The sequence below is a fragment of the Labrus mixtus genome, chromosome 5 (genome assembly GCF_963584025.1).
Source record: "Labrus mixtus chromosome 5, fLabMix1.1, whole genome shotgun sequence".
NCBI lineage: Eukaryota > Metazoa > Chordata > Actinopteri > Labriformes > Labridae > Labrus > Labrus mixtus.
In genome coordinates this window covers 22,533,580-22,558,530 of record NC_083616.1, presented here as the reverse complement: position 1 = coordinate 22,558,530, position 24,951 = coordinate 22,533,580, and the positions used below count along the sequence as shown (strand labels likewise).

At 39.6% G+C, this 24,951-nt stretch overlaps 2 protein-coding genes across 2 annotated transcripts in view; one reads left to right on the top strand and one right to left on the bottom strand.

Annotated features, from left to right (window-relative positions):
• fahd2a (fumarylacetoacetate hydrolase domain containing 2A) overlaps positions 1-24,951 on the bottom strand; it is an 84,485-nt gene that overhangs the window by 32,480 nt on the left and 27,054 nt on the right. The gene's annotated exons all lie outside the window — the stretch shown is intronic.
• The window catches only part of LOC132974525 (calsenilin-like), a 41,901-nt gene that overhangs the window by 1,268 nt on the left and 15,682 nt on the right, over positions 1-24,951 (top strand). The window contains exon 2 of the mRNA XM_061038629.1: positions 14,234-14,408. Within this exon, the coding sequence (XP_060894612.1) occupies positions 14,234-14,408 (175 nt within the window). The remainder of the gene's footprint in view (positions 1-14,233; positions 14,409-24,951) is intronic.

Below are 24,951 nucleotides of genomic sequence, written 5' to 3'. Positions count from 1 at the left end.
GGTGAGCGCTTGTCACTATTCCCTTAGTTCTCAGATAATGTCTTTGACTTTCTTTAAATTCCAGCCAAAATATTCCTAATTATCCTGTGAAATCTGACAAAGACAAGGAAGACAGCAAATCCCGATGTCTGAGAAGCTCAAACTGAGAAAGCTATGATTGACAAAAAAAATTTGTGATTTGAATCAAACATAAAAAAAAGTTCCTAAATTAATTTTCTGTTGATCGATTCAGACTTCAGTTGTCTGTTTTTTTTAAGGGTCTTGTTTCTCTTGTTTCATAAATGTCAAACACAGGTCACCCTTTTAGCAGCAGCTTGACGTCTGTCTGCGTCCGACTGCAGCAGCTCAATCCTTCAGCTTTTTTCGATTTTTTCTTTTCTCTCTGTTTATTGACATGCAGGTGCTAAAATGAGATCCCGCTGTGAGGCATTAGGGTGCCTGAGATCTTACTGTGTGACTCATTTCAGTGTGTTTTAGCAGAAGAATGAGTGTGATCAACAGGGTTTGTTGTTGTTCCCTCGGTCTGAGTCAGTCTCATAGAGATCTGCCACGAAGACATCTAACATATTCTTCTGTAACAAATCAGATTTTTCTTCTTCTGTGAAAACAGCTCAGTGCTCTCCAAGAAATGCTCTGTGTGGAAGACTTGAATGGACTTGCTTAAGGAAAGATATTCTGAACTGATGATTCTAACAAGTGTTGTGTTTTAAGCTAAAGCCTGACAGGTCTTATTCCTGAGCATAAAGAGGAACATTTGTCCAGAAAGTTGAAGACCATAAATGCTGAGGACAAATTGTTGCAGTGTGCCATGTTGCTTCACTTTGATGAACATTTAAGATAGGATAGATAGGATATGACAGTAAGGGTCAACGTTATTGCCCCTTGAGGGACATTTGTGCCACACAAAGCTGCAATAGTGGTACAAACGTCAAACAATAAAACAAAGAACAAATGAGAGCGACAGAAAAACGAGCCAGTCTACACTGAAACAAGAGTAAGATGTACAACTTCGATATATCAAAGTTGTTCGGCTGATGTCTTCTGCACTCATCCATGTGCAATATGAATGAGAGGATAACTCAAGGTACCCTGTATTACAATGTTTGGCTTGAAATTTAATTTGAAAAAACATGTCCCATGTCTTTTCCTAAACACTTTTCTTTAATCTTAATATGGAACGGTAAGAGAAAAAGCAAAGATGTATAGAAGAATTTATGGAAACATTTTTACACAAGATTTCCAAAATATGCAGATTTTGGTCTTCTTTTTGTTCTAACCCTAACCCGTATCTACAATACTCAGATTACTAAAGCTTAATAAATGAGAATCCATGCGATGTCTGATTGAGCCCATGTGTGAACAGAGTAAGCAGGGGGCGCTTTAAGGCAAAAAAGATGGGAACCAGTGGTCAAGAACGTTCACAGCATGCATGATGACGACGCGTTGATGTTTCTTAGCCTCTTACTGCTTGTCCTGTGTTTCTTATCACGATCTTCCTGATATTATAAATGCAAAAAAAAAAGTGTTTTATTGATATTGACATGAAAACGGTGTGTTCAGGGTGGAGATCTCTTGTATTTGCTTGTACGACCCCTGTGTACACGTTAATCTAGTATTGCTTAATCTAGAGTTTCTCTAGTAGTTGAAAATGGGCCTGATGGACAATCTCCCGCCGTGTGCTGTGTCTGTGAAAGGTCTGATAATGTCTGCCCTGATTCTCAGGATGTTGTTCAGAGTTTGTTTGTTAAAACGACTTCAGATTCTTCAAGGTCAAAGCAAACACTGACCATCCAGTGAAACAAACTGTAAACTCATGTAAGTAAAGTTATCTGGGCTTCAAGTGACCAGCGTTAACAGAAATGGTGCTTATCTTGATATTGGTTGCTCTTGCTTGTCCTTCTGTCCAGATATCTGAATTGACAAATATTCCTATTTTAAAAGAAAACATTTGAGTTTAATTAATGTTGTCGTAAATGATTATGTGCTTTGTAAAGCTGCAGCCTTATATTTTACTGCCTAAAGGAATAGTGGAAACAAAAGGGTGATTGTATGTTTTACTAGTGGCTGCATTACAAAATGCTCTCTCACAGGGTTAATTAAGAAAACCATGAACCTTGAATTGTTTCCTGTGCTTAAAGCGATAAGAAAGGCAGCATTAAGATCTGTTTTTAGCTCTCTGAGAATTTGAAAAACTCTTTTCATGGCTGCCGCAACTTTGATAATTCAAGGTAATTTCCCACTTAGGAGCTTTCTTCAGCAATACGGACTAATTGATCGCAGGTTGCCGCTGTCGCTGTTCATGCAGACATAATCTCAAATCTAGTGCACTTCTTGACTTTTTACCTTTAAGTTTTGCTGAAGAGTAAATCTAATGAACTGTGATTGTATGGGCGCATCTTCATCTGCCGTTTCCCTTTATCCCCAATTGAGGAGAAGCAGTTACAAAGACTATATCATTAGTCTTTAGGTCTGATCAGTTCATCCATTCAGTGCTGCGTTGTTGTGTCAGGTGTAAATCAGGTAAACACGTGGATGGCTCTGCTGTTTGATGGGATTGTTGACTCTACAACAGTATAGAATATCCTCACACTATCCTTTGACCTGTCTCACATTTCCAAGTTAGCTTTTTGTTACTTAATGTATATGCAAGTAGGTGGAAATATATCAGCAGTACAGGAGTTCTTTGTGTCTCGAAACATGTGAGACGAAACTTAATGATCTCAACACAGCAACATGAAACCAGTGGCTTTAATGTGCCCCTCTAGTTCTATATCATGTGATTAGTTAATTATTCTCGATATTTAGTCAAATGTGTTCTGTTATTATTGATTTATTATTAAAGTATTAAGTGAATATATATATTAGGCTGAGTAAAAAAATTGATTCATCAATGCAATGCAATATATTTTTCCTCAATTCAGAAAATCCTGAAATTGATTTTTCTTGTTGTGATGCAGCCCCAGTCCTGTGGGGGCACTGTGGGTTGTACAGAGGCCCCACTTGACTAAACAACGTCTGTAAAATCAATTTATTAGTCAGTTTGTTCTAAACCAATACAATTAATGCACACATTATTATTTGACAATATCAGAAGGTGCTGTTGTGGATTATCTGGGTACTTCTGTCATCTATGTGTATTATTGAATCGATCAAACATATTGATCAATATCTAATGGAATCAATATCGAACTTAATCGAGACCCGAAGAAACAAAATAGAATTGTGAGGTTCTTGACAATACCCAGCCATAATATATATATATATATCGTAGTTATCACTATTTTAAACATTTGACTCTTCATGTACTTTGTACTATACATGTATTGCCAATGTGATGATGTTTTTTTTTCTCTAGTCTCTCCACAACACATATCTCCGTCTCAAATCCAAACATACACTCACATTAGTACCTTCTTTATTTTCTTCTTTTCTTATAGTCTGTGTGTTTCTATTCATTGTCACATTTTCTAGCTTTTCCATCATTAATGTCCCTTTTATTATATATATTACCTTCAAAGTTAAATTAATTTAAATGAAAAAAACAACAACAACAACTATGAAACACATCTGTTATTTATATTTAGTTTGTTTGTTGTTGTTGACAGAACAGGCCCACATCAGCACACCACACTCTTTTTGTTATATTCTTTAATATCTGTGTTACAGATAAAGGTGCTGTAAAGCCATCTTACAGTGAGTATGACATAACAAAGTATGTTATGATGGACTTCTCCTTTAAGAAGTTCAGTCTGATGTTGCAGTTTTCCACAGAGCTGGACGTCAATCAAAGCAGACACACACAGTCACCCTGCACACAGATCAGTGACACCACAGCAGACAGGCTGACGACAGCACGCACACACACACACACACACACACACGCACCACACACACGCACACACACACACACACACACACACACACACACACACACACACACACACACACACATTGTGCTGCATGTGATACAGTGTCTGGGGGAGCCACCTGTTCAATAGTTGGAGTGATTGGTAGATTTGAATAATTGAACAGGACTGGTAATAGTATCCTTTAATGTGGGAACAGGGATGGCCACGCACACCTCCGATCCAACTTCAGCACCAAACACGGAGGACAGTTTTCTCCAAAGTACTGCAGTAACACTTAGTAAGCGAGTGGGCTTTAAAACACAAAACAAAGCACATTTATATTTATCAGTTAGCTGTGATGTCGAACACTGACCAATATTAAGAGTTGATTTTCTCAGCTTAATTAGCTGTGTATAAAACTACACACACTACACTGCACACACAGCTAAAGTGACTGCACTGAGGGAGGCACAGAATATTATCGACTTTCAGGGTTAGCAGAAAATGCAGTGATGTGAAAAGATGATGCTGTTGAATATCAACCACGGATCAATTTATGTTGTCATGTTCATACACATGCATCTGTGTTAGCCATAGATGTTCCTATTGATGTATACAGAGAGGAACGACAAGATCGAAAATAAGGCAACCAGATGTGTTTGGCATGGACTGATGAGTGTGTGTGTGTGTGTGTGTGTGTGTGTGTGTGTGTGTGTGTGTGTGTGTGTGTGTGTGTGTGTGTGTGTGTGTGTGTGTGTGTGTGTGGTGGAGGAGGAGGAGCTGATAATTGAAACACGGCTCCTCTATCGCTCAGAGCTTCCCCAGAGTATTAATTCTTTCTCCACATGAAGGCTCACACATCAATATAATACTTTAACTCCCTGCTTCACACACACGCACACGCACACACACACACGCACACACACACACACACACACACACACACACACACACACAAACAGCATGCAGTCCATATGGAAGTGCCATCCTCCCACAGACACACTGATTCTCACTGACAGCCATACTGAGGCGCTCAAGCCGTCAGGACACAAATAGTATCATCTCTCGACCGTCATTTGTGCAGATTGTCCTCGTGCAGAAGCTTCAAGTTAAGGACTCGCGCTCTGCACTACCACATGTTACACACAGAGCACGCAATATTTTCCAGCGACCTCTCAGAAGAGGTTACAGTTCTGCTGCTTTGAGCACAGTTAACATCCAAGAATTATATATATATTCATAACCATTCAGGATATGGAAGCAGCTTTTCTGTTGTAAAGCTTGTTTTTATTTTCCGCAATTTATTTCAGCTTCACTATTTGTTTTCTGTGTAGTCCCTCTTAAGTCATTTGTTATGTGTAAAGACAAATGCATAAAAAAGAAAACTAATTTGTCGTGCATAAGATTAAGATTAGGACTTCAGTATAACTTGTGTAACTGTTGTTAAGTTGGAATGAGACACAGAATTAGACAAAAAAAAAGAGATTAACAACTGCAAGAGATAGAATTTGAAAGAGCTTTGCCATTTAAACTACTGCTGGCTGGTTGGAAAAAGAAATCAGGACATTGTTTAATCTTTGGGAGGCACTACTGTCAAAAGTCAAGAAGAGAACGCCGACTGTGGCTGGTTGAAAATGAAACGAAAGGAAAAGCAATCTCCTGCAGCAAGTCCCAGACAATTTGTACCATCCGTCCAATCAGACCTTTTACCCAAGAGCCCGTTTAGCCCCGAAACAAGATCATAATGTTATCACTTTGTTGCAGAGTCATGTTCAGCTGACCAAAGTTTTTGTCAGATAAGCATTATGTATCAAACATTTAAACAAATTTCGACTATTAGACTGACTAAAGCAAAGGGAGACTTACAAGTCAATCCTCCAAGTTATTTTGTTTACGCAATCTTAAAATGTTTTAGTTATTAGATTTTGAATAAACTGACACTTTCATCTAACCTAACCTTGCCGTGTATTAAACATAACAATGAAAACTTCAAGTGTGCCGTGAGAGTACGCTTTTTAAAATATCAGTGTAAGAAATGTCAAGCCTTTCCCCTCAAAACTAAATTTAAAATGCCGCCCATCTAAGTTTTTAACACGAGTCCCATTGTAAGCTTGAAATTACGTGACACATCCGTGCCTTAAGAGTGTTTCTTTATTGATTTAATAGCATTATGTTTCTATGGAGACACCATCCGCTACAAATGAGCAAACTCTCTGTGAATCTGTGTGTCGTTCTCTTGCTGCTGCAGCTCGACAAAGATCTGAGACTATATCTCTCTTCTGCTCACAGCTCGGCTCCTCTGTAGAAAATCCCTGCTGGTTGTACTTATGTGTGAGGGTTTGTTAAGTATTTGCTGTATCTCTTCCTTTGTGCTGTCAGTCCCCGTCACCGCGCTCCTCCTCCTCCTCCTCCTCCACCTCATGAAGCTGCTTTATTTCTCTACATATGCAAGCACACAGACACACACACACACACACACACACACACACACACACACACACACACTGTCTTTATCACACTCACACAGGCTGTTTAAACATCCCCTTTGTCTAGAACCCAGTTGGTATTTCTGCTTCACCTGGACAGCAGCCTGCTGACAGGTGACATTGTGATGTGAGAGCAGTGTGTGTTGGTAAAGACAAGATGGAGGAGGAGTGACTGATGGTAAAATAAATAGGCAGAAATGAAGAAGTAAGGAGCTGGAGGGATGGAGGACAGATTTGTGCCGACTTCCAGCGTAGCGAGCGACAACAAATAATAATATGTACAGCTGAATAAATACATTTTGTTGCTGTCCTTTGCTTGCGTGTGTGTGTTGAGGTGTGGGTGTGTTTGTACTGTGTTTCCCTTCCAAGTGGATTCAGTTAAGTCTTTGAGATATAGACCATCAGAGTTTTATGACGGAATGTAGAACAGATAACTTTGAAAATATGACACTTCTGCTTGTCATCTCCGTCACAGAAAGGCAGAAAAACAAACCAAGTTACTCATGTAGGAATCACTTACCGAAGTGCAATGAACATGTATGTTTAGAAGACATGCAGTCCTGCAGTGAACTGAACCTGGGCTCTTTGTTTTGTGTGGTTGTGAGTTGTTTGGATCATCTGAACTGTCAGATGGTGTGTAGGCGGTTGTTGTACGTGTGAAAGACGTAAAAGGAGATACATTTGGTTGTATGTTTCTGTGTTTGCATTGGGGTCTCAGTGTATTTTTAGTGTGTTAACTTGTGTCTTCTTTCATGTCTCCGCTCTGAATGCTCGTCTCTAGATGTGTTGTGGGTACATACAGTATGTGGTGTCATGTAAGTTTGTGTTGGCACTTTTAATTTTTTTTTGCACTCAGTATGTCCTCACCTATTAGAATATAAATAAAATAGTGGAGATGATGCCATTACTTTAATAAACCTGTTAAAAGGTCTGGGGGAAAAAAATCTTTAAAAAGCGTGATATTTATTTGAATGCAAAACACCCAACTCTCTCTACACAGCTTGCTTTCCATTTTTTGTGTCTTAGTTTGTCGTATTTTGTCCAGGTTCCAAAAGAAAATATCATATTGGGTTTGTTCCTAAAGTTTTCAGTCTTACAAATCTCACTCTCTCTCCATCTCTCTGTCTTTTTTTATTAGCTGAGAACGATGAACAAAACATTCAGGCTCACTAATCTCTCCTTTAGTGCATGCCCATAGGATCCTGTTTCTGCCTGTGTGTGTGTTGCATGACTTACAGAGTGTAAAAACTGAAATTTCCCCTTACAGGGCTCAATAAAAGTAAATCTTAATCTTTATTTCTACCAGAAGGTAAATTTGGTTTCAGGGAGAATCACATATATTTGATAAAGCACAGAAAATACATAAAACATAAAAAGTGAAAATGCACAGTACAAAATCAAAAGTAGAAGTGCATTAAGTGTGCAGATTACAATCGCTCAACTGGATAATTCAAGTTTTTTTTAAATAGCAGGAACTCATTAAAGATGAAATTCTTATTTATCAGCCTTTCCCAAACTTTCCAAAACATTGAAGAGAGGTTTAAATAAATAGTGATTTTACAAGCTGATTAAATATTAGGTTGACATTTAGTAAAAAGAAAAATGCAACCATTACTAATAGGCTGCCTATTTAAGGACCAATACTTAAAACTAAATCTTATTTAAGGTCTAACTTCATTAGAAATAAAGATGTTTTTTTTATTAAACTGGTTAAAAAGTCAACCAATTAAAGGCAACCGTACAGGAACCGGTCTAAAACGTCAGAGAAATTCATGAAATATTCATTTAAATTAGCATCTGAAGCTTACAAGCTTGTTGTACAAAAGTGTTAGAGAAAGGTATTTTGATGCGTTTAATGAAGATCTCCTCTCCCCTTATCCCCATGCTCTCTCTTGGACCTGTCCTGCACGGTTAGTAAGTCAGAGCACATTCATGGGTTTGAGGGGAAAGGCTTGACATTTCTTATTTCAGATATTTTTAAAAGCTTACTTGCTGGGGTTTTTTTTTTTTGCCAAAGGGGAGCTTCACCAGCTTTTAGTGAACTGTTTTCTAAGTCTCTAAAATCTGCAGTCAGAAAAGCACAGATGTCATGAGAAAGAAAGGATACTGAGACAGGTTCAGAGAGCTAACATCATCTGTGACTGCAGGGATTCCCCCTAGAGAGGACTGTTTCACACATTATGTCCTTGAAGAATCATCAGGGCAGAACAGAACAGATGAGTTTGAGTCACAACGAGAAAAAAAAAGCCTGAGTACATGGGAGCTTTTAGCAGAACATGATAGAAAGAGAGAGAGAGAGAGAGAGAGAGAGAGAGGGAGAGAGAGATGAATCTCTGCGGTGGCCTGGTTTAATGTTAATCACATATAACTTATTAATGGAAACTCCCTTCTGCTAAAATGACACTACAGGACTACATCACTCTTGCTCTCTTGCTCGCTCGCTCTCTCTCTCTCTCTCTCTCTTTCTGTCTTTCTTTCTTACTAGTCTCTCCATCTTCTTTTCACTTATTTCTTTTTACTCCATTGATGGCCACGTCCATCTGTTGCTACAATGATGTAAGAAAAAACAAGACAAAACAGGATGTTTATTTCATCAATATTAAAAGGTGAACATTTTTTCAAAAATGTTATTAACAAAAGGATGAGATTTTCTGTAAATCTGCAAAAAGCTCCAACTATAGAAACAAACTGAATTTGTCTCATAGTTAGAGAAACATTAAAGTCCCCTCATCTTTCCACACAAATATTCTTGTCTTTGCACTGCTTAAACAGTATCCACTGTCGGGCATAGCTTATGTCACTCATAATGTTTCCTTGTGAAAAAAAACCCCTTCAATCCAAAACAGAGGGAGAAATAAGCTTCTGGATAGCCCTTAAATTTTCATAATAGGATGCCCTAGAAATAAATGACTCGCATAAATTCACACTTAGGATTTGCAAGGAAACCCTTTTTAAGTGTCTGCTCTTAACTCCTAAAGAAAGAAAGATGTTAAGCATTGAGGGCTGCAGTCGTGATTTTCCTCAGCAAACTTTAATGGACTTAAATCAGTCTCTTAAAAGTAATATAAAGTGTTAGATCAGATAGTGGCTACATTTATGGAGATAACTGAAGAGAAGAACCATGACATATTATACAGGACAGAAAAAAAAAATACACTGACTCTAAGAGAAGAGATTTGAACTTTCAGTACAACGTAAAGATGACTCGACAAAACTCTGAACCATGCAGGCTTTGATCCTGTCAGTAACGTATTGTCACATCTTCTGTAGAAAATAATAATAATAATAAAATTGAAATCAGAAGACGTTAAGACTGATGGAGTTTGGTTCAGTTTTATTTGTTATTTCCGTGGCTCTCCCCCAGGTTGTGGCATTTCGCTGCTTCCAAAGCGTACCAGCTGTCCCCAAAGGTAAATATGACATTTTTTAGTTTTGGTGTGAGAGTTTGTTGAACCTCTCATACCATGAAGAGTTTCTTCTGTCTTTGTAAAGGTTGTTGTTTAGCAGAAAGTGCTGCTCAGTCTTCTCCCCTTGTTACGGCTGTCTGGTTTTAGATTGCAAAGATTGTCTGTGTCCACCAGTCTCAATAATCAGGCTGTGGCCGCTCTGCATTTTGTTAGTTTGACCGTCTCCACATAGTCTTCCATCTGCATCGGAAAGCAGTAAATGCAATTTTGATTCCTTATATTGTGCGCCTTCATCATAAGAGAACTGATGTCCTGCAGCAGCGGGTGGCTGATGAACCGATCCCCTGCTCATACATATCACCCGTTACTCATGTGCTGCTTGTTTGGTCCCACTGTTTGAGCTAGAGAGACGTCTCTATTCCAAATACACAGCACATTGAGCTCAACTATGATACATACTTAAATAATAAATAAGCTATTTCTAGTTCTGAGCAATAAAATAAATGAAAACTACTATGTAGTGTCCATTTGGTTTACTTCAAATGACTTTGTGAAGACAGCACCAAAGTCAAAAGAATGTTATTAAAACATACTTCACACACACATCATATGAGAATCAAGAAAATCAAAAGAAAAACTGGAACAGAGGCAGCTCTTTATGGACAGTAACTGAAGATTACAACCTTACCCATGAGTGATAATATAAATATCACTCATGGCTATAAATATATTTGTACGTTTGTACTTTTTTTCTTAACCTGGTATTGTTCAACAGCTGGGAGCTGTGAGTGTGTTGGGTGAGGTTGAGAGAGAGCTGTCTGTATTTGTGTAATTGTATGTATGTCTGTAAAGTAATTCTGTTTTGTATGCTTGTGTATTACTTTTTATTTGTGTTTGGACTCCCTTGAAAATGAGATGATGAAAATGAAAAAAAAATGAAAAAAAAGACATCTTTTTAACGTTATGGTTCCAGCTTCAGAAGGCATTCACTTTCTGAATTGTCTGATTATTCGCACCATAGACTGACTATAGAATATATATTTTTTATTTTACAGTTTATGATTCAGACAGAAAATGACGGCCGGAAGACAACACGCTCACTTCAGGGTCATAACATTTAGTTTCTATTCAAAACCAAGTAATATGAAGGCCAGGAACACAATCCATAACAACATTGATACTTTTTTATTGTTAAAAGTAGGATGATCCAAACATTCATGTTGCAATGTGAAGAAACAAAAATATCCATGATTTTCTAAATGTATATTCTGTCGCTCTGCGGTTCACAGCAGAATAAGAGTGTGACTTCATGTAATGAGGACACAGTTCACGCTTCATGTGAAAACAACATCATGGAACCAAAACACAGCCACTGATTTTAAATCATTTATCACGAGAGTATATCCACGTGCACCGCTTCACTGCTCTGTTTACTTTGAGCTCTACGGGTATATACTCTGCCATATAGGTTTGTGTGTGTGTGTGTGTGTGTGTGTGTGTGTGTGTGTGTGTGTGTGTGTGTGTGTGTGTGTGTGTGTGTGTGTGTGTGTGTGTGTGTGTGTGTGTGTGTGTGTGTGTGTGTGTGTGTGTGTGTGTGTATTTCAGAGGATGTGCAGACATTAGAGTGAAGTGCTGCCCCAGGACGAAGCTAGCTGAAGCGTTAAGAAAGAACATGATAAAAAAAAAAAAAAAAATACTATGTTTATGTAATTGTGTGCGTGTGTCTGAATGTGTATGCGTGTAATTGTGGGCATGCCTGAGTGTCCAGCGACCCATAAATAAACAACTAAAGCAATTTGAATATTTTGGTGTTTACCCTGCGTCTGTCTGCCTCAGTTTGTCTCGTCGAGTCTCATCTTTCCAGTTTGCATCCTTTCCGCTAAAAAAACAGTAAACAATTATTTCCTCTAATTTACATCTAGAAGAAGAAGAAGAAGAAGAAGCACTGCTGAGCTCATTCCCTCGTCTTTAACTCCTCTCCGCTGTGCCAAAGTTGATCTGTGAATAAATAGGTGTGGGGATAAGTGGAGGAGTTTCCATTACCTCTTTCCATTTCAGTGTGTTGCCACTGTATTGCGAGCCTGTTTGTGCGTAATTGCACTTCTCCTCTTTTACATTTATCTCTTTGCAGTCTTTCTCTGTCTTGCCTGCCCTTTCCTCTCTCACCTTTTGCTCTTTTTTATCTGTCTTTTCATGTGGAAGACTTGCAGAAAAAGCCTGTTAACGTCCTTGGCAAAGAGCTTTCATATCGCCATCTCGTCCATCCCTGCGTCCTCTGGCTGTCCTTTTGCTCTTCCCCTCAGATAGGCCAGTATTCATTATGCTAATTGACTTCAGTTCTTCCAGGAACACGAGCAAGACCTTGTACTCTTCACATCCTTTTCTTTTTCGCTCCTTGTCTTCTTATTTTCTCTTTCTTCTTCTCTTTCACTACCTTAAAGTAAAGGATTTGCATGGGCAGACTCCCATGGGATTAAATAGCCATTTAAAATCCTTTATGTGTGTGTGTGTGTGTGTGTGTGTGTGTGTGTGTGTGTGTGTGTGTGTGTGTGTGTGTGTGTGTGTGTGTGTGTCGGTGTGTGTGTGTGTGAGAGAGAGAGAGAGAGAGAGAGCTCTCCCACCTCCTCCCCCTCTCTCTCTCTCCCTCTCCTCCCTCTGTCATCCTTTGCTTTCCTCTCCTCCCTGCAGAGTAAACAGAGCTGCTGTTTGTTCTGCGTTCACCTCTTTCATCTTCATCCCCTCACTCGCTCCAGCGTACACATGTATGAGCGTGTGTTTTCTCTGTGTGTGTTTTCTGTGTGTGTGTGTGTGTGTGTGTGTGTGTGATTTGCATGCGCACAGCAGGAGCAGCTTAATGGAGCTTCTTGGGAATTTAAGAAAAAAGACATTTAGGCTGAATCATCTCTGGAATGATGCAGAGATATGAGGGGAAATGAATTGAAAATACATATTAGAGGATAAAAAAAACTTCTCTGTCAAGTTTATTTTCTCTGATGGAGGCGCATAAATGCTGAATATGAATGAGCCGGAGAGGATCGCTCTTGCATAATAAGAGTCGGGATGATGAATTGGAGCTGAATATAAAAATGAACAGAAACAGGCTCTTAATTCATCTGAGGGGGGAGATATTTCAAAGGTGTGATTAACTCAGGAATATATGAACGTCACCTCACCTCCACCCTGATTTCCTAGAAAGTTGATGTTGAGTTTTTCATCTTCAAAACGGCCAATAATACCCCCCCCCCCCCGAAAAAACTCTCAACTTCTCATCACCTTTTCAGTAGTCAACTCTATCATCCAAACCATTATCTCTTTAAAACTGAACTTTAAAACGTTTGTCTTCTTTTCATCGTCACTCAATGTGAATGGACTCAAACTGTAGTAATCCATCTTAATGGGAACATTTTAAGGCCCATATGGTGAGTGAAGCAAATACATGATGGTGCTGTTTGCTGATAAAACTTATAGAGTAGGATGCACATTCAAATACAGTAATACAAAGAAGCTGTTCAAATATTTGATTACTGCAGCAGGAGAAAAGTGGTATATATATATTTTTTTTTTAAATACAGTACATGGAATTCCTTTCTAGATATCACAATTTACAACACAAATACACAAAAAACTTTATTGACAAAATGTAGTCATTATTCTTACATGATCATAACAACACCAGCTCTCGTCCGACGCTGTTACGGCCTCTGGAGGTGATGGCTACTTTTCATGTTTTTGGGTGTAGCCGGCCGTTTATCATAAAGGACTTCGTGGCCAAGACTTCGGTTCCATTCGGGTCACTGTTTGCTGTCCGACCAGCAACTTGAGAAGAGACACTGGAGTTTGAGTTCGGTTACGACATTTAAGGTCAGATCATAAGATGAGCTTGAATGGAAACCATCCGTTCGTAGAAATTCATTCAAACTAAATTTGAAAAAAGATGAACAAAGATGGGTTCTGGGATTGCATGACAGCATTTGTGTTCGCACCCTTTCGCTTTCCACATGGACTGTTTTCCCTGCTCAGTGCACACAGCCAATGCCAGGTTAAACATTGGTGGGCGATTATACACAGACTACGAACCGCAAGCAGAAAACTGCAGATTCAATATCTGTGAATGTTGCTCTTGTAATGTATGTCTGTGAACTTTTTTTTCCCATTCTAAATATCCATTTGTGTGTCTGTCCCTGGTCTTTTATTGCACTAATCCACAAGTTTCCATTTAGAAAGTGGAAGAAAGGCTCGAGCAGAGATCTAAGCACAAACTGTCTGGAAACTCCGATAGGAAAACTTGTGGAACATAAAGGATCTGTTACTGAACTCTTCATGAACCTCTTTAAACAAGTTTAAAGTAAAGAACCCTTCAGATCAAAGGCTAATCATATTTTCCAGGCACACACGTAATCTGCTGCTTCATTTTAAAGATCTCAGCCTGCTTTGTTTCATTTCCATATCGACCTGAACTTTCTCTCCCCCTGTCCCCCCTCCCTCCCTGCAGGCGGATGGCAAGGTGGTCGATGGCAGCCTGCTGGGGGATGCCAACGGTGTGGAGCCTGCACCGGGCAGAGTGAAGGATTCGGGGAAATGGCAGAAACCGCGGTTCTCCCGAAAAGCTCTGATGAAGTGCTGCCTGGTGAAATGGATCATCGCCAGCACTCAGCCACAGGACAAAGGTACGGAGGGGGGCCCGGGGGGAGGAGATGTCAAGTGTGTGCGTGATGGCTCGGTGGAACTGATGGCGTTATGAATGCACAAGTGTGAAGAACAGAGTCCGGATTGATCCCTGCATTGGCAAGTGAGACCTCTGCTGGCCTTCTGAGGTCCCCATGGGTTCATTGACCTCAGAGTCAAGCACCAAGAGATCATTTAGTCTGAACACTCGTTTATCAAATGTATCTTCATCCTTCAAGAATCATTAACTATCTCTGCTGCCTTCCTCCCCTGAGCACATTTGAAAGAATTCTCCCTTTAAAGAGAACTTGTGTTTGTGCATGCAGACTTTCCAGCCTGGTTTTGTTCCTGGTCTTTGTCGTGGTGCTCCACCTAGTGGTCCAGCTGTGATCCTGCAGTTAATCACAGCACTCTGTAACTAGTAAAATACTAGTGTCTGCTTGTAGTTTAATCCTCTGAGGATAGGTTTAGGGTTATTTCTGACAATTTTCTTAGTTTTTTCTTCAATTTTTACAAATAAGTTATCATTTTAATTAATGTCACACGACATCTTCTCTTATTAAAACGGTAGTTTAGCTTTATATTAAGACATCCTTGTCTCCTTCCATACACCTTCTCTACTTTGCTTTATCCTCCCTTCTCTTATAATCTGTGTGCCTATTTGACTAAGGGATTTCTCGGGGGGGATTTTTCTTTCCAGTGTCTTTTTTTTATCCATACCCTCTTTTCCATAACTATGTGTGGTCCTCTCCTCCTCGCTCTTTCTTTCTTTGTATACTGATTTTCTCCTGTATTTCCAGCCACCCAGTTATCTAGTTGTATCTCCTTTACCTTCCAGTAACCCTTTGTTTGATTCTCTTCTTCTTTCTGCTGTTACTATTGGTAGTAGAAAACATGGATGCGGTCTCAGTGACGTCAGTCGTCAACTTTGGAAATGCTGTCTCCACCTGACTTTCGATCTAGAAACAGGCAACGACATCTTGGCAAACAGCTACGATGTGCCCACCTGTCAGTCAACTCAGCCACACCTTTGATTACGTTAACTCTTAGTATGATCAAAATGGGTGAGTTATAAACCCCCCCCCAAAACACACACTTTCCCTCTAAACAGTTTTTAACAAAGCTGAAATGATCAATAGAGACCAAAACTGTTTCTGTAGCAGGTGGGAAACATGTTCATTGAAATGGGCATTTTAATAAACATGTTTAATAAACATGTTTAATAAATAAATAATAATAAACATGTTTAATAAACATGTTTAATAAACATGCATTTTTAATTTAGGCTTTAATGAGGTTTCTTTGGCTTTTGCAGCCAGCCTCAAGTGGACGCAGTTTTTTGCTCTTCCATATTGGCTAATTTTTCCACCTGCCCTTGTCCCTGCCTTAACCTGTCCGTAACTCCTCTTTTCCTTCACTACCTACTCGTATCCTTCCTCTGCCTCCTCCTTTCCTTTCTTACGTCTTGCCTACCTTACTTGACTCCTTTGCCACTTCTTTACCTCGCATACCCGCTTTCCAATTTTCTTTGCTGGTCATTACTAACTACCTGTTTCCTTTCTTGCTACTCCAGTCTAAACCTTCCTGTTTCTGCCTTAATTTACATCCTCGTGTCCTTTCCTAAGAATCCCTGTCCTTTCCTGCCTTGTCTTTTCCCTCTTAATCGTCTTAATTTGTTTCTTCTTGGATGACTGTCCCTCCTCTGGCTCCTCCTCCCTGCTACATTTGTGCTCCTGACCTTCAAAAAAACTATTTTGCCTCACAAAGAAAAACTGTTACTTACTTTTCGATCTAAGAATAGTTTTGTTGTTTGTATAAAGGTCACTTGAATCAAGAATCAACCACTGAGTCAGACTTCAGAGAGATTTAATTAAACCAAATGAGGCGGATGTGTGTGACTGGCTCTTTTCTGTTTTCCGGTCTGAGGCCAGCTCAGCGTCACTTCAATGTGAGCTCTGTCCTCCATGTTTATCACACTATCCTGTTTTATCACACGCGTACAATCTGTATCAGGTTTGCCTCTCCTCTTCCTTCTTTGGCAGAACTTCAAAAGCGCCTCTACCAGGCACCTCAGAATCACAATCAGAATCAACTTATTGGCCTGGGATGCTTACACACACGATGAATTTGACTTTGGTGAACTGTGCTCTCTGTGTACAAAAAGTACAACATGAAATATCAACAATTAATATAAAATAATCGGCTGTGGCTCAGTTGGAAGAGTTGGCGCCTCTCAACCGGAAGGTCGAGGGTTCGATCCCCAGCTGAGCAGCATGTCCGATGTGTCCTCGGGCAAGACACTTAACCCCGCATTGCTCCCACTGCTTCGGTGGCGGTGTGTGAATGGATTAGTGTTGTACTTACTCTCTGATGTACGTCGCTTTGGATAAAAGCGTCTGCTAAGTGAATTGTAACATTGCAAATGAGACAATAGTGCAGAAATACTGAAATAAACATGACAATAGAACATGTGATTATGTAAAAGATGGGTTAATTAGCACAAGGGAAGAGAGTTTTTAGAGTACTTACATTAAAGCAGTGTGCATAGATTGATTCGTTTAAACGATATGTACATTGGCAGTGTGTGTCTTGTTTCACGGTTATTTCACAGCTGTTACAGGTGTGACACTCTGTGACCTGTTCATCAGAGTGACTGATGTTGAGTTGTTTTGGCGTACGGTGATCCTGTAACGCCCACCAGAGGGGAGGAGTTTGAAAAGTTTGTGTCGGTGGTGTGAGGAGTCTGCACTGACGCCACATGCCCGTTTCCCGACCCTTCACTTTAGTGGCAACTAGACATACATGTTACTTTTTACATTTTGAAAGTTAACAGTATAAGGAAACACTGCTCGGATAACACAATCGTTGGACCAATGATGGAGATGTAGCAGCCGGTTCAGGATTCATTGGCTATATGAAAGAATCTTAATTTCCACAAATGTACATAAACACCATGTGGGGTTTGAGACTCTCCCTGATTCACGTCAACACACAATCAGTTTGTGACAGACTCAGGTGTCATTTTTTATCCCTTCTTTTGGTTGCAAATTAGTTGAAAGTGATGATTTTATAGTGACACATGAAAGCCAGTGAGTCATAACACACAGTGACAGTCACGACGAAGATGAGTAGTGCTGTTATGAGATCAAATCACAGATGACAGCAGATCAGTTCCAAACAGTATCATGTGTCCTATGTGATGCTGATCAAGTTTCCCCACGTAAATGGTAAATGGACTTTTCTAGTCTTCTGACTCCTCAAAGCGCTTTTACACCACATGTCACACCTAACCATTCACACACTGATGGCAGTGGTTGCTATTAGTTACCCATCAGAAGTAACTAATCCCATTCATATGCATTCATACACCGCCGACGAAGCAGCGGGAGCAACTTGGGGTTCATTTTTTATTTAACCTTTATTTATCCAGGAAAGTCCCATTGAGATTAAAAACCTCTTTTACAAGGGAGTCCTGGCCAAGAGGCAGCAAAAATTACACAGTTACACTCACAACATACAGACAGCAATTAAAATTATAAAAAAACAGTTACAAGTAAAGGAGGTCGACTCAAGTGCTCTCAGCCTGGATCTAAAAGCATTAAAAGCATTAAAAGTGTCTTGCCCAAGGACACATCGGACATGTTGCTGCAGGACCCTCGACCTTCTGATTGAGATAGGACGACTCTACCCACTGAGCCACAGCCGCCCCATGTCAATGACTCTTTTAGTTATGCTTTGCATGCTTGTTTTACTGCATATCCGTACAGTCCAAAGCACAAAGAGAGAGATAAAAGAGCCGGTGTTTGCATCTGAGAAGCTAGAACCAGTAAATGTAAATTATTATTTGAAATTACATGTTCATTTTTTTTAAAATTATAACAATATTTTGACTCAAACAAATGATTTATTACAATGATTTAATTGTTTCAGAATAAGTGAATGATTTCTCTTCTAATCCAGAACTACTGATGCTTTCAAACATACAGCCATACCCTCCTAATATTTTATTCTGAGCACAAAGTTTAATCTCTGAATTAAAAGTATCTCAAACTCATTAGAATCCGTTGCATAATGAAGCCATGAGGGGGGAAACAGAGAGACAAAGAACAGGAGGGATGAGAGAGACTTTAATATTGAGAGTGTAATATAAGTGGGATTAGATATGAAGGAGAGAAGAGCAGGAAGGAAGTTAGATGTTGAGCTGTCAAACACTTCTGCGGTGTGTGTCTCTGTGGACTTCTGCCTGAGCGAGGTGAACTTCAGAGAGCGAGTGTGTGGACATGCAGGGCTGTGGCTTCATGAACGCTGAAACAGGAGGAGAGTCAGGCTGGGTGTGTGTGTGCGTGTGATGTGTGTGTCGTGGTTTGTCAGGGTCAGTCACATGAAGCTTCAGGACAGATCCAGCATCATGCTGTTCAGTTCACCTCCTCCGAGGCGTCAAGGACAGAAGAGAAGAGGAGGAAAGAAGGAGGGAGGGAACGTCACCTGTAAGCAAACTGGGACTGAAGTTTGAAAAGGGGCTTCAGAGTGATACTTAAACGGAATCAGACAACAGCAGAACAAGGAAACATCGTCAAGGAGAGGGAGAACTTTTTCATGTTTTCTTCGTTCTTTCTTCTTTTTGTGAAACCTGTTCAGATTTTTCTCCCTTTTTCCCCCATTTGAGAGATGTTTTGACTTTTAATACCACCGGGCCTCCTTTTGTTTTCCTTTGACACTGTTGGCTGCTGGAGGTTCAGCTGGTCAAAGTTTAGAGGATGAATGCATGCAGAGCGGAGTGTGAGAACAAAATCACAAAGCTGATGCGCTGTTTCTTTGGCTTCATCACAGGAACGATCGTCCAAGGTATTTTCTACTTTATTCTGAAACTGGTTGACGGTCGCTTCACATGCTTATGAAGGTCAGATTTAAGGTTTTATTTACTGCGACTGGTTTTATGTCATTTAAAGAAAATGCAAAGATGCAGGACGGTGTAGTTAACAAGTGCCTCAGGATGATGCAGCGTTTGAATAAATCTTATGACACATTTATTTGATCTTCAAGTGGAGGACTCAAATTGTTGTCTGTATGTTGTTGTTGTTTAAACCTGTAGGAAACTGGTGTAGCTGGTTCATGTTGGTTGCTCTTATATTTTTTCATCTAGATGCTATTATAAAGATTTTTTAACTTTGGAGTTTCTTAAGGAACACAATAGTTTTGACCTTTATGTTTGGCTTGTATTCTAGAAATGTGTCTTTATGTGTTTTATCTTTTTTTTTTTTTTTGAGTTTTTGTTGAATTAAAGGAATTCTGGGCATCATTGATGTGCTACTTTAAAAATGTACTGTTGTTGTTTCACCAGTCTGTCCTTCTTGTCTTAGCCTGTGTAGAGTCTTTCCGTTCTTCATTGATTAGATGTAAGTCTATCCTCTGTCCTCTTCCTGTGTCCTCTCATGGGACCATCATTATCAAACCTCTGAATCAGCACTCTGTGTCCCCCACTTCTCATCCCCTCTGTGTCCTTTTTATTCCAATTATTCCTGTCTCATCAGTACCACTCTGTCTGCTATCCCCCACTGTTTCCTTTGTCCCAGATGCACCTAAGGTATGTGAGGGCACCTCAGGGTGCAGTGTCTGTCCTCTTTTGAGAGATGACAGGAAACTTGAGGATACATTTTCTCTCCGGAGGATAAACACACCGTTGTTTACCTCCTGCTTTGTTTTTGTTCTTTGAACGCTACTTCCAGCCAGTTCACGGTTTGAATTTTTACAATAAAGTCTTCCTCAGGTAAGGTTTTCAGTGAAAGAGAAAGTACAGAAATAAATCAATATTCAGGGCAGAGTAAGAGTTGAAAAAACAGCTTTAAAATATGAAACCTGTTTTAATTACACAGCTGAGTTTCACACCGCTTTGAATCTGACCGGCTGAAGTGTGTTTAAAAAAAAAAAAAAAATACAGGGATTATCTCACATAGACGTGAGGCTGGGTTTGGTTTTAATTGGAACATATCAAGGAGTTGATGAGGCAGAGAGTGGGAAAATACGAAAATACTGAGGAAGCCGCCATCTTTCCTCCCTAATGACCAGCTTTATATTTAAGATTTGGTGCAGAGGCCTTGTGGTGTGGAGCCGAACGTTTTTTTGAGCACAAAGAAGACAAAAGTTTTCATCTTCAGTCCCTTGAGTTTGAAGCCAAAGACTATGGAAGTAATAAAAGAATTGGAGGCAATATCAGCTATCTGGAGGCTCCCTGTTTGATCAGCCGGCTCTGTGCTGTTCATGAATACATTAAGAAATACATGAAGGAATTCAGCTGTGTGCATGTGTACATGGCACAGATTTACCCAGAACATGTTTGTGCTGCAAACCTTTTGTATCATATTTCTTTGTGGTTGTTTTCTCCATGTATTAGTTGTCCCTCATCAATCATTTCAACATGAAACACAGAAACCGATGACACTGAAAAGCGTATAGTGTTCACCTCTTGATTCACGGCTGAGTTAGCTTATCTTAGAATAGTCGTATACATTTTTCTCTCAGGTTTCATTTCGTTCTCGTTCATCTCTGATTGTGAATGGGGCTAAGCTTGTCTCCCTGTGGTGTGTTGTTTGCTGTTTTGTTTGCTCTTTAGCGCCCTCTAGTGATCATAGGAGATATGCAAGGCTGCTGGAGAAAGTACTGTGTAGCATAGGGCTGCAGATGACATCTATGCATGTTCTTCATTTTGTGTTTAATTATGTGAGTAGTTCCGCTTACTTTGTATTTCAAGATAGATAACTAAATATTTGGGTTTGGTGAAGTCAAGTCAAGTCAACTTTATTTATATAGCACATTTATAACAGCCGAGGCGGACCAAAGTGCTGTACAGTAAATCAGGCAAAATACATTGCATCCAAAACATCATAAAAACACGTAAAAGCAAAAATTAAAAGTGAATTAAAACACAAAACAATAGTAAAAGTTCTAATAGACACTGCTCCTGGGATAAAACACTCAACTAGAGGTAAAAGCCAAGGAAAAGAAATGGGTTTTTAAAAGCGACTTAAACTGCTCAGTTGTGGCAGCAGATCTTATTTGAAGAAGAGGTTGGCTGAAGAAGTTTAATAAAGCGATTTAAGATGTTACTTTATAATTAGAGAAGTTACTTGGTTTGCATTTTTATTATACTTTACATTTTACAGACAAATAAATAACATTTAACAATTTGTGTTCTGTTATTGAAAGAAATGCTACTCACACACAGAGGTCCGAGTCGTACACATGCACAAACAGGATCCTATGGACATGCTGTAATGGAGAGGTGTTAGAGTGAGGGGGCTGCACATACGGGGTGACCCTGAAATGTTGGGGGTTTGTTGTCTTGCTCAAGACCAGCTCAGCAGTATACGAGAAGTGAACTTGCACCTCTCCAACGACCACTCCAAATTCCTTATGTTTTCCAATGTAGTTAGACTCTGTTTCACATACAGCATTAGGAGTTTGCATACCAGACAAGAAGTCTTTCTAAAAGTGAGGCACTAAGAGTAAGAGTTATGTTTCTCTGTGGAGAACGATCAGAAGAGAGGAAGGGGGCGAGACAGGCAGACAAATAAAAAAGAAAAGTGGAGGCGTTTGATGTGAAAGGTCAGAAGCTTTGCTGTGCTGTTTGATCCTTTCTTCTTTTTTATCTCGCTCTTTCACAATGTCACGTGCTGTCCCAAACTCAAACAGATTTTCAAATGCAGCCTCAAACACACATGTGCACACAGAACACAAGAACACACACACACAGAGAAAAACAGTTTCACCTGTCACCTTTTCCACAGTGCCAGGTAGTTGCCTTTGTTGGTGCTCAGAATTCAGACTTTCAGCCTTTTTGTTCGTTTGCCTTCCTTCTTCCTCAGCTGAGATTTCCAGAGTTTAAGTCCATACTTGGCAGCTCAACATTTGAAGGCACCTCGTTAGCATTGATCGTCGAGTGTTGTCATTTTAAGTTAAGATCTGTTCTTGTTGTCCAACATCTTTGGCGAGTACTTTAGAGCAGCTTGTTAGCATTTTTAGCCTCGTTGTTGTCAGTAGTTCAGCTGCATTATGGGAGCTGTGATGGCCGCTCTCTCTGTGGAGGCCAGGAGGCGTCTCTCTCGGCCCAGCTGTCTCTCTCACTGTGGCCACAGTGCAGCCAGGTACCATCGCTCAGGTAGGCAATGCTATGGTCTAAAAAAACAACAACATTTCATTCACACTTTTCTTGTCACCTTCACCCTCTATCATTATTTCACTCTGTTACCTTTTTTACTTTCACTCGCTTGTTTGGCATCATTTGTGGTACTCATAGATCATTTGGGTGAATATTAGTAGTACACACTCTTTAGGCATCGCTTTATATAATCTGTAAAATCCTTACTCATGTAGAAGTTGTAGAAGTATTTTTTTATTGTGTGGTTTCAGCATCTGGTCAGGGCAATAAATCAACATTTGTATTGTTCATTTTTTTCTTTTTTTCTTTTTTTTATTAATATTTTCCAATATGAGCTTGTTATTAGTTCATTGTACGGGATAACATTTAATTTTAAAGTTTGAAGACAAACTTCAACAACATGAACTCATGTATTGGAGGTGCAAAATATCTGTCTCCCATGGTTAAATGATCACAAAACATGTTAAAAAATTGAGAATAAATAAAAAGACTTATCCTCCAAATGACCATTAAACGTTTCAGAATGAACTCATACGATGTTTCTTTACTATTCTGTTTGAATCAGTCTGAAACCTATAATTAAATACAGATTGAGGTACATCCTGTAGCTGCTCCTTAAGTATTTTTCTGAGGACTTCTACTCATAATGAATAACGTGTTTCATTATTGAACTCATCATTTTTATTTAAAAGATCAAAAGTCCTCTTTCTCAACTTAAAAATGTAAGCGTTTAGATCAGCAATTAAAAAAAAAAATACAGAGAAGTGGTTGCAGGTTTAGACCCTCACCCTTTAACACAGATGATCATACTGTATGTTTTATATGTAACGCTGTTTAAACACTGAAGAGTACTACAGCTGACATCACAAAGCAAATAGTTGTCTTCTACATTGTGCTTTAGAATTGCATCTCCACATAGCCGAGTGTCAAATCACTTCTCTTGTGGTGAAGACTTGAGGTGTTTTTTGCTGATGATATGTCTGACTGAGAGGAAGCAGTCCTCTCTTCCTTTTTACTGGCTGTTGTGTCAGCAGGCAACGCCAAGCCTACCTTTTAAAAACCTGTTAGTGTCCTAATGGTCTACTCAGAGGAACAACCACACACACACACACACACACACACACACACGCACACGCACACGCACACGCACACACACACACACACACACACACACACACACACACACACACACACACACACACACTCATAAAGTGAACCCCACAATGTGTACAATATAAGAGCAAACGTACCAACGTAAATGAAAATAAGTAGACCCTTAAACTAACAGAACAGATCCACAGCACCATTATGCACAAATTTCTACACATGATGTGATGTAACGTGTGCGTGTGTGTGTGTGTGTGTGTGTGTGTGTGTGTGTGTGTGTGTGTGTGTGTGTGTGTGTGTTTTGGTGTGTAAACGCCTGTCACCTGATCCACTCTTCTCAACAAAGTGCTATCTGAATTGTAAATATGACCTTCAGGGTGATTCCTCCACTGTGAATGTAGACACCTGAGACTCTCTCTAAATAAAGTAAAAGTACAATCTAAGAATAGATTTCATTTATTAATCATTTATTATTGATTATTGTTTATTTAGATTTTTCTGGTGTAAAATGCAGAGAAAGAGGAAGGGGTGGCGTCACCATCACCGCGGCCTCACCACAAAGATATCGATCTCTCTCACTCCAGCCTCCAATCCGTTTCTCCTAACTCCAACAGAGTCAATGCATTAGCACACACACACATACACACATACACACACACACACACACACACGCACACACATACACACATACACATACATACACACACTTTTGATCCTCTTCTTATCTTGATGCATTAGCAAGTCATCAGTTATCCTCTTTTGACTTCGAACACAACTACATTTATACACACACTCTTGCTCACTCTAATAATATTTTTCCATGTTATCTATTTGCACATCACTTCCTGCAATAATCAAGGTTTTGAAGGCATTATACATTCATATTCAGCCGGCTTCTTAACACTTCACTCTGCAGTTCGCAGAGAAAATAAATACAACGTTTTTTAAAGAACAAAGCAATTCCCCTTGCTTTTGATATGAGCTAGGCAGTTTTAGCATGTGCCTGCTCACAACACTATTTTTTGAAGGTTTATTTTGGGGCTTTTTGTGCCTTTATTACACAGATAGGACAGTGGATAGAGTCAGAAATCAGGGAGAGAGAGAGAGAGAGAGGGGGGAATGACATGCGGGAAAAGAACCACAGGCCGGATATGAACCCAGGCCGCCCGCTTGAAGGATTACAGCCTCCATACATGGGGTGCGTGCACTAACCACTGCTCCACCTGTGCCCCACCTGCTCACAAAAAACATATTTGTGTAAATTGACATCCTAACTATTCATT